The 10,400-nt window shown below is 40.1% G+C and overlaps 1 protein-coding gene and 1 long non-coding RNA gene across 4 annotated transcripts in view; one reads left to right on the forward strand and one right to left on the reverse strand.

Moving 5' to 3' along the window:
• mcmdc2 (minichromosome maintenance domain containing 2) overlaps positions 1–9,687 on the reverse strand; it is a 12,361-nt gene extending 2,674 nt beyond the window's left edge. Inside the window, exons 1-15 of one of the 3 annotated variants that reach the window (XR_001290580.1) lie at positions 9,511–9,687; positions 9,304–9,434; positions 9,161–9,220; positions 8,762–8,957; positions 8,547–8,669; positions 7,365–7,466; positions 6,165–6,293; positions 5,790–6,027; positions 4,959–5,173; positions 4,726–4,883; positions 4,209–4,388; positions 3,996–4,135; positions 3,483–3,592; positions 3,096–3,292; positions 2,191–2,303 (exon numbers count right to left, since the gene is read on the reverse strand). Coding sequence is in view for 2 of the 3 variants with exons in the window: in XM_013915135.1 (XP_013770589.1) it covers positions 3,126–3,292; positions 3,483–3,592; positions 3,996–4,135; positions 4,209–4,388; positions 4,726–4,883; positions 4,959–5,173; positions 5,790–6,027; positions 6,165–6,293; positions 7,365–7,466; positions 8,547–8,669; positions 8,762–8,957; positions 9,161–9,220; positions 9,304–9,434; positions 9,511–9,607 (2,046 nt within the window). In the remaining variant the exon portion in view is untranslated. The remainder of the gene's footprint in view (positions 1–2,190; positions 2,304–3,095; positions 3,293–3,482; positions 3,593–3,995; positions 4,136–4,208; positions 4,389–4,725; positions 4,884–4,958; positions 5,174–5,789; positions 6,028–6,164; positions 6,294–7,364; positions 7,467–8,546; positions 8,670–8,761; positions 8,958–9,160; positions 9,221–9,303; positions 9,435–9,510) is intronic. The other 2 variants (XM_005722803.2, XM_013915135.1) reach the window with 2 other exon arrangements.
• LOC106456475 (uncharacterized) lies at positions 1,149–3,220 on the forward strand. The gene is made up of 5 exons (XR_001290582.1): positions 1,149–1,222; positions 1,446–1,512; positions 1,973–2,034; positions 2,680–2,742; positions 3,158–3,220. It is a non-coding gene; the product is annotated as an uncharacterized LOC106456475 (long non-coding RNA).
• Positions 9,688–10,400: the final 713 nt, after the last annotated feature.

The raw sequence follows: 10,400 nt of genomic DNA on the forward strand, positions 1-10,400 counted from the left end.
TCTTGAAACAGGCCATTAGTCGGTAGCATGAAGCTAGCTAGCTACTCAGCCACGTGGGTGAAAGGAGTACAGCGTAGCTTTCCTCCCCTCGCTTTACTGTTTCTCTTCATAGTTAAAACACTAAAAGGTGTTTCATTCCATTTGTATAGTAAAGCTAATCTGGCTCCTGATTTTGAGCATTGCGCCAACTCTGTCCTTACAAAAACACGTTAGTGTGTTGGTAATAAAATACAATAGTTTCATGTGGCAGACCTTTTTATTTCTCGTCTCCCGGTCCCACGATCTCATTGGTTCCAGTTTACAAATGTGAACACGTTAGGCTCACAAGAAACACGTGGCGTGAAGTATTATTTTGCAGATCTGTGGATGTATGCCTGCGTAAACTAAAAACGAAGCTGAAACGATGGCGAACTTGTATAAGTTTAAAGAGTCGTATAAGGGCTTAAAGACAAACTTCTGGTTACTTCTGGTTTCTTGGTTGCCTAAAAGCAAGTGATAGCATATTTAAAAAGTTTGCATTTGCACCTCAAATGTAATATTGGGGATTTGTCTTCCTTCGCCACCTTTGTTCATTGGTATGCATGTCTCGTTATAATAGACAGGTCTCATCCCTGAAGTAAAGTAATAAATCATTTTTCTGGACTCACTGTCATTCAGCATCTTACTGAACGCTACGTCTAATCTTGTCAAGGGGTCACCAGAAGAGCTGCTGGTCAGGGAATTACCACCTCTCATTAGTTTACTGGGGAAAGTCATCAAGGCCCCAATGAAGACATAAGGTCATGGCAGAGGTCGTGACCTGCTGTTGAACCCATTCTCAGACATGCGGTGTTAGCCATGCTCCTGGGCTGTGTTATTTTGCAACCTTTGACCTTCAGGTGATCAGTCATCTGTTCTCGCTGTATTGGCTTTTCTTTCAGTACATTTTACTTATTCAAGCTGAAAATCAATATCCCATCACTCCTGAGAGCAATTAGTTGCAAGGTTTGGAAAAGATGCAGTGACAGACTTTCACTGATCTTGAGAGGTGGTTGGGGTGTTATTTCTGTTGAAAGGGAGTAACTACTTGATTTAAAAACTTAAAGTTAGAGCGAACTATTAGGCTGGTCCTTAATAAAACCAAAAGATCATACTAAACTCTTTTTTTTTTTCTTTTCTTTTTTATTTCAGATGCTATGCTGCTGCAAATAACCTGATGTCTTCACTGTGTTGACCCTTTAAGGTGAGAGCTGAAATATTTGACCATATTTAAGTTTTGGTTTAACTGTAGCTCAGTCCAGCTGCTGGAATAGTGATGAGATCACATTTTTGCCGTTTACCCGTCAGACAATAACATGGTGAAACTGTGACTAACTGAATAGCCAGCATAACATCAGACAGCCTCATATTTGATTTGTATGAAGAGATTTTCAGGAAGTTCATGTCAGTGGTTTATTCTGCTTCAGGTCTCATGCTGTGGTTGCAGGAGAGGCACGAGATGCCTAATCCTTTGTCTCCTTTCCCTGAGGACAGGTTAGTGGTTTCACAACAGTAAAATGGAAAAATGAGTAACTGCAGTAATTGTTGCAAATCGTGTCTGCTCATACTGATTCAGTGGTTAAAATGATTCCCAAACAACAAGTTATATTAATTTGCTTTGCGGCAGCTATTCTATAGCTGCAGCTGGAATAGTGATGAGTTCACTTCTTTCGCCGTTTACCCATCAGACAATTAAGTGGTGAGATTTGTGACTACTGAATTACCAGCTGCAGCCTTTGTGTCACATAGTTTACCCCAGTTTTTATTTAATACAGTAATAGTTTCACACAGAGCCAGAAAATTTCATCTTGCCAAACTTGGCATTTACTTTCCATTTAGCAATTTTGTTCTTTTGTTAATCTGATTTCAGTTGACCTGAAATTCTTCAGTTTTGAGCCTATTATTTCTACATTACCTGTATCTAAAATTACACTGTGTATTGTTAATTCTGCAGATAAACAGCAGCAGCAGTAATGGAGCTACACAGTGACTGGCAGTGATTTCGTGCCTTTCCTGGTAAGTAAAGCCAGTAGTAGATTGGTGTATTCAGGAGCTGGTATTCTAATAGCCCTTTTCCTCTAGTACCTACTTGGCACGCCTTGGCTAGACTGGGATTTTAGGGGTTTCCATTACGTGGTAGGACCTGGGATCAGGTACATTTTTAGTACCTACCCAGCCGGGTCTCCAGTCCAAAAATATGACGTCAACAGACAGAATACCACTAATTGGCCAGTCAGTAGTGTCACTCAGTAAGTCAAGAAAGGGACTTCTTCCATTTTTGAAACCTGGCAATGACAGAAATGGCTTCATAGAAACAAACATTGTGGTGTTTGTGTCACATACAGATGTCGTTACTGGACTTTCAGATGCGTTGCTATAACGACTGCAAGCACATTTTAGGACTCAATTGCAATGGAAAGCGTCTGAAACGGAGTCGAGTTGAGCCGAGTAGTTACTAGTGTAAAAGAGGCATAAATGGCCAGCTTACTTCACTGGTATGTCTGCTGATGTAACTTGTAATGATGAGTTCACTTTTTCGCCGTTTACCCATCAGACCAAAATGGGCTGCTGAGAATGTGACTAACTGAACTTGAAATTACTTTTAAACCCACATAAATCATTTATTCTCATTTGACTGACTATATACTGTATATTTGTTAGATGTGCAAGGTTTCGGAAACACTTGAATGACTTGGGAGTACACAGAGTGGCCACAATTGAAAGGTAAGTAACAGGTTCTAGCCCTGTCACTTTGGTTTTTCAGACCTGCACATGCCACATTGAGCTCAGTTTTTTTCCCCGCCTTCGTGCTTACAATTTAAAAATGGATAGTTGTTTTCTTTTCTTTTTTGATATGCACAATTGGTGGGGGGGATTTGTCTGCAAGAAAAAATATCTTAAGTGTATTTTGGTTATTTAATCTTGCATGCAATATTTTTAAACATGTACTGGATTCAGATTTTGGGTAATCCATCTTTTTATCTGCATTCAGCACGTATTTATTTGTTTGGTTGTATTTGATCAGCGTACAGATTTGAAATGTAAAAATAAAGGGAGTTTAATCTTGTGTTGCCTACCTGCATTTTGTTAAACAACCTAGAGAGGCTTCACTCTTCTGTAATGTATGTGTCTGCTCCAGGTGCGTTGGTGTAGATGAACCGTAAGATAAGCTGATGGAGCTCATCCAGAGCAGCGTCTCGCTTGCACAAACCATCTACATCTCCCAGGTCACAAGGAAACACTGGATCGGGTGGGATAATGAGAGCAGAGGCGCCTGTATGAAGAAGAGAAAATCCTGAATATATTGTATATTATATTGGTGTTTGATGCTTTATTATCTTGAGTGTTATATATTGATCAATAAAATGAGCCATGCTTATGAACAGAACCATCGAGTAATGTCATTAAATTGCTAAATATTTACTTTTTAGTGTTTTGAGGAGGTGTAAAAATGAAATAAATACCATGCTTGAGTGAGACTGAGCTTTCACAAAGGAGTACAGCGATCACAGCATCCTGCTCTAGTACTTGAGTTCTGAGACATAGCTTGCAATGGGCCTCAGCCAAAGAGATCCTGTGACAAAATGAATATACAATGTGAATGTCTGCCTCTGTATTCAGTAAGACCTTTCTAATACACTGTAGGACAAGTAATCAATAAAAATGTTACATTTAAAATGTAAATGGATAAATCAAGACTGGCTGTGTATGGACAGTATAATGTGGCCTGCCCTGTTTGGCCTTCTCACTGAGAACATTTATTTTCATAGTTTTAGCTGAACATAAAACGTGTCACCACAGTGGGAAAGATTTGTAAACATTTGTCAAAGTTGCATGAAAAATGGTCATCTACGAGCAGCAATAGAGTGGGCTTGCACCACCTGGTGGATGAAGTTGACATTACAGCAGACTTTGACCTCAGCAGTTTAATATGCAGAAAGCAGAGAATGAATGTAAAAAGCCATTAAAGCACTTACAGCAGCTTGATAGAGGCCACAGACATGTTGACACCATGACCCTGTGATCGCACTCTGCGGCTCGCCATGTAGTAACCATGGATTATTTTCTCTGCTGCAGGGCTGAGCTCCACTTGCAAACGTTGTGCATGGGCCACCAGCTGAAGAATATAATAGTATATTAGCAATATAACATAATTTATAATATAATAGTAATAGAACATGTTTGTTAACCTCCTGATAGTCTTCAGTGGAAAACTCCCAGCAGGGTGGGTCATGGGGTTTTCCAGACTGTACTGCATGCTGGAGGGTGTGGACAGTCTGGGCAAGCAGGGCCTGCTCTCCAACCCTGTCTCTACACTCAATGACAAGGCCAAAGGCATCTGCCAACTGAGCTGGTACAGCACCCATCTCCTGCTCACAGTAAAGAAAGCTGTCAATAAACCTTTATTTTAATGGTTACATTTCATTATTTACCCCTTGCCTACAAAAAGAGCAACACAAAGCACTGATTATTCTCAAGGGTTCTGCTGTGAAGTATAATTGCCTGGGCAGGGCACTTCCTTCAAGAGCACTAAATTGTCTCAATTTCCTGTTTTGCCTGTAGCACCAACAAACAGCATCTAAGCTGAAGGAAAGGGGCCTTTTTTAAAAAACTGTGTAATAGGCAAAATAAGTTACAAACATAAATCTAAACTTAGACCCAGTAAAGCACATTCATACAACAATAACTTGATGGAACTGAACTCACTGCTGCTCCCAGTGCGCCACAGTCTGCCCTCCCAGATCGACGGGAGGAGTCTGTGACGGCCCAGAAGCTACACTGGACTGGAAAGGAAAGCTGCTGGTCTGCATCCTCACCATATTTCTTTCCAGGGATGAACACTGATAGTGTGCGGGTCTCCATAACTGGAAAAATTTTTGTTTAAAAAAGATTCATGATTTTTATAGCTGACATCCTTTTAAGGTTATTGCAGCACTTACATTCGTTACCTGACTTAATGGAATCCAACTTGTCCTTTCTGTAATAGCTCAGATCTCCCAACAGGCAAACACCCCCAGTGGCTAGCAGGACAGAACCAGCATGGATGTTAGCAGTACCTGCCCCATGTTCATCCCGGGACAGGCATGCGAACATCTCCCCCGTGGCCTGATGCCTGATCCCACGATAGGCCAAACTCAAGCTGTATGTCATCAATCTAGCACAAAAGGATAAGATGATGGATGGATAACGAGGACGATTTGATCACAAGTGTGGTACCTAGTGGGTCCATTTAGGTAAATGGACTGGTTCTTAAATAGCACTTTTCTATTCTACTTGAGCACTCATAACGCAAGCATGTGGTTACACACTGCTGTGTGATGGTGTGTGACCAAGCTCGTGCCCAGCATGAGGAGGAGGTGCCAGGGCTGTTGTAGCTGTTCATGGTCCTTCCACATGTTACTGAGGTCGTGGTTTGTTAATTAACAAATTGTTAAATTGCCATTATGTCTTCTTTCTTAAGACTTCAATCCTCCAGTCCAATAAACGAGACCAAACAAGAGTAAATAGCAGAAAAAGCTGTTTGGCACTGGCAGATAAGATTTGGCAAGTTTTTATGGGCACAACCCACAAATGCATTTCCTTACAAACGTGGCACCATTTAAGGGGAAATAAACAGGCTTTCCAACAGTGTGAGATTTATCGCCAAGAATCATTGTTACAACACAGACATAATTGATCAAACACAAAATTTCCTTACTTTTTGTTCTAAGTATACATCCCTGTTTAGGACGCAGTAGGTTTCAGGATTCAGATCATTTAAATTTGTTTACCTGTCGAGTATAAGCGTGTCAGTGGTGACAACAAGAAGATCCAAGTTGTGAAACGTGTCCTTTTCATCTATTCTGGTCTGCACCAAGCTAAGCAGCAAGCTCAGCTTCAGAGTGTCGTACAAGCCTAGAGGAGCCACGTCCAACCCAAAGCAGTGAGCTACAATTGCGGAGAACCTCCATGGAGACGAGGCCGTTCCCTTCAACAGCTCCTGGAAGCGGGCGCTGACTTTACAGTCACCTGTAAGTTGAGTTGTAAAAGATGGTCTTTTACTACAATTAAAAAATATAAAACCTGAGACTTCACTGTATGAAGACAAATTTAATATATCTGCTATTCATTCTGTAATTTTAATGGGAGATAATTCACAGGCTTACACACTGGTTCCCACGGCTGGACACTATTTGCCTCCACACTCCAGGTAATGTTGGACCACTGGTGCACATGTGCAGGAATGCCCAACACCCGGTAATATCGCCCGATTCTCATGGAGTTACACAGCTCGTCTACATGAGTAGGGGAAACAAAGCATTAACACTCAAAGGAGTTGTTCTCGGCTGCCCGGTGATTACTAAAGAAACATGCATGCCACCTACAAGCCACTGCCAAGAGAAACAGAGTGAGGACTTCAGAACAAAGATTTCACTGTGTGCGAACTGCACAGCCAGCTAATGAGTGTTCTTTGCACTTATTAACATATATGTTTAGTAACGGGAGCTCGCTGTATTGAATTCCTCCACAGGACTGGGTCAACAGAATATGTTAATCCTGCTGCAGAGATTTGCTAAGCTCTCAGGGGTGCTGGCGGGACAATGTTATTCGAGGGGACAGAAACACTTAATATCCAACCATGAGGCACCGTGCTCAGCCGGCTGCACTAAAATCTATTTATTTGAACTCTCCCCCACCAAGTTTGTGTTTCAAAGCGAACCTCGTTTAACAAGCCAGAGAAAATTAATGGCAAACCTCAATACATTTGACTGTAAATATAAGCCATTATAACCACATTTCTCAAGAGTAATGGATTAAGATCTTATTTTCCAAACAAAACAATAAACTTGCATTTTGAGGATATTAATCTGCAGTGCAGTTTGATTTTAAATGCTTCAGTTTACAAATGAAAACCAAGGAAAAAGGATTAATCACCTCACAGGGTGGGGGCAGAGTCTTTTCAAATAACAAGCTATTTGGTTTTCTGCTGCGTGGTTCAGATGTTTTATAGCGAAGATATGTTTTTGTTACGGAGCTGTTCTCTGAATCAAAAAGCCAAGGTGCACAAAGTCCTGTTTGAACCAGCAGATCAGTGCTGACCTTCACGAAGGAGCCGTCACACTCAGTACTGTTATGATTTGTATCGTCTGTTTTAGGATTAGGCTACTCTGATGTAAACGTTCGGTAATGGATTGTGTTTCTGCTCTTGGGTATTATTAAGTGTGATCATGATGTATTGTAATGCATGCTAGTGCATATTTTTCATCTTCTGCCACTGCCTTCACCACTCCCAAAAAAAGCTATGAGTTTTCTTCTCCGTTATTCACGCTGCTAAAACAGTTGCACACTGCAGACTGTAGACATACCTCTGAGAAACAGGGTAACAGACTGGTATCTCATTGAGCTTTGCTCGTGGCCTCTTAGAACATCCAGTGCTTTGACATGGATCAGCTCCACCAGCTGCTTGTCTATACCCCAAAAAAGACACATACTTAATTACTGTGCAAAAGTCTGGAGCCACTTTATATATTGCAAGGAAAATGGGAAATAGGCACAATGATTTACTGAAACATGGGTAAGCATACATTAGAATTACAGCATATTAAGCAGCAACAAATTTCTTATAATTCCAGACAGATCACAGCCTGGAATCTCTTAGGCAGCTTTCTTGTCATTTCTCTAAGTAGTCTTCAGGATTAGTTCTCCAGGCTTCCTGATGGACATTCAAAGCGCTTCTTTGGATGATGGCTGCATTTCTGTTCCATTTTCTCTCAAGATGATGCCACACTGCTTCAATCATTTTGAGGACCGGGTTCTGGAGAGACCAATCTATGACTGGCAGTTTATTTGGGATCATTGCCATGTTAAAGAATGAAACAGCTGCCAGTGAGATGGGTTCCAGATGCCACTGCATAGTGGAATAAAGTCCGATGTAACTTTTCAGCATTTATAATTGCTTAAATTTGATAAGATCCCCAAAACTACTGGCTGAAATGTAGCACCAAACCATGACATAGCCTCCACCGTGTTATTGTGGCTGTTTTCAGCTGATTTTGTTGATGCAAAAATACTATTTTATATCTTTCAAACTGTGTTATTGCTGCATTTTTCATAGATTCACTTAAAAAAAAATGAATAAAAATTGTGTTTTTGTAAAAGGCTGCCAGTAACATAGTGTCTAAAGATAAATTTAAAATGGGTTTATTACCAAGTTTTGTTGTATGTGTATACAGGACGTGACCCAATATACTTGAATGATTTATAGTTCAGTGTTAGGTGATTTAACAAACAGAAAACAAACAAAACAACATTCCTATGAAAATGGACAGATACAAGTATGGACCTTAAACTGAGTGAAAAAGCAGCCAATGTCCAAAGAAAATCTTTGAAAGACCTTCAGAGAGCACAAGCAAAATAAATCACAAGAATGTCTGGCTCACTGGAAGCAAAACATAAAAAAAATGAGGGGTTGACCTGATATTTTTTGCAGTAGTAATATGTTAAAATCAAACCTTACAACGCACTGCAGCATTCTGAATCAATAGTACCTCCTAAAACTCTAAACTTCACATCCTCTTTCAATTGGGAGCTGCACATCATGCAGCTGAAGTCGTTTCTCACTGTGGCTGACTCTGTTGCTCCGGGTGCGTGCACTCGAATGTGGTGAAAACCTACAAGCAGCATCACAGAAATGAGAATTTATATACTGCATTTGTCTTAGTCTGACTTAAAAACCACAGAGTATGTGTATGTACTGCAGTACCTGTAGAGCAGGGGCAGTCATCATCAGTGCAGAGGAACCTCGCCCCCTGGGTGTACTTTGTGACCCTTGTCATGGCAATGACCAGGCCCTCCATGGAGACAGGCCTCAAAGGGCGACATAAACGAGGAAAACTGGAAAGGTCCAGTGTGTACTCGGGGAATGGAGGCAGGTGTGTGAACTTCAAAATAACATTCACCTCAAAAGAAACACACACACATTGTTAGAGGACAGAGGCATCATCTGATTTATTACACTAGGAAAAGCCCAGGTGTATTAATGAGGGCTGCATTCCCTTTAGGAGTCATTGTTTACTGGGACAGTAAACGGAAACGAGCCCTTCACTTGTGGATTTATACAAAACACAGTATTGTTTCGGTGAAAGGGGAAGCGGTTGTTTACCTGACTCTCCATGTGTATTTTTTCAATAAGTGAAAGGGTCTTTATAGCCAGGAAACAAACCTAAATGAGGAATTGGTTAAATATAGTTAAGCTGACAGCAAAAGTGTAGCTACGTTTCATTTTTGCCCACAGTTTTCACTTACAGACTGAAACAAAGCCGTGGCTTTCAGGGGGTCATGGAGAACACAGTCCCCCAGTACAGGATCCAGCTCCAGCACATCGGCGGGATTAACACTTATACAAAACCTGTACACCGCCTCGGTCTGCTGTGTGCCTGAAAATGACCGTTAGCAAAGTTAAAAACTCGGTGATTTTAGCTGTCATGGCTGCCGTGGAGCGGAACCTCATACCGTTAAAATGTTTGCAGTTTTCGCAAAGTTTCTTAAGACCACCGCTTCTGTCTAAGTACACCAAAACCGATTCTTTCAGCGATAAAATGTCAGCCATTTTTAAAAACAAATTATATCATGAAGACGTTTAATGTTTAGTTGAGGTTAGCCCGGGTTCAGCGGGGGGAGCTAACTTCAACAAAATGTGACGTAATAATTTTTGAAAAAATTTATAACTGTACATACAGAAAAACTAAAATATATATAGTTTCGGTTTCCGGCTATAAAGAAAATATTTTAAGGAAAATTATGGAACTTCTTGTTTTGTTAAGAAAATTTCATAAATTGGTTTCCATAATGCGAAAATTTGTCAGTTCAGTGGTTTCTAATTGACGTTATTGCTTAATATTAATTTATAGCAAATTTAAAATACACACTTTTATGCATACTTCAATGAAGATGTTATTAAAACAAGGGAGCTGGGCTTAAATTTATCCACAAACATTTCAAACCGATTTTTTTTTTAAATTTTTCTTTTATTGTTGTGCAGGAATACAGGACTACTTAATTGCCAGACAAAGAAAAGCATTGTGGAATTTCTGAATTAAAAAAAACTGTTAATGCAAATAACAGAAAAAATAAACACATACAGTTCAATAAAAAAATCATATAGAAAGGTAACTTATGAAGCAGAAGACAGTCTTTTCCATTTTGCAAATGTGACCTACAAACCAAAATGCTGCATTTACTGGTTTCTCAAGTAATCCCCACTTCCAGCTTAATGTGAATGTGAATATAAACAATAGTTGTTGTTTTTTTACAGTAATTACATAAACAAACACAATTGTGTCTGAGAGTCAAATTGAGTCACTTAAAATCCAGTGAACTGTTCAAGTTTGTCAGAAAACTGC

Source organism: Pundamilia nyererei, unplaced genomic scaffold, assembly GCF_000239375.1.
Source record: "Pundamilia nyererei isolate P.nyererei 1_Seehausen unplaced genomic scaffold, PunNye1.0 scaffold00007, whole genome shotgun sequence".
Lineage (NCBI taxonomy): Eukaryota > Metazoa > Chordata > Actinopteri > Cichliformes > Cichlidae > Pundamilia > Pundamilia nyererei.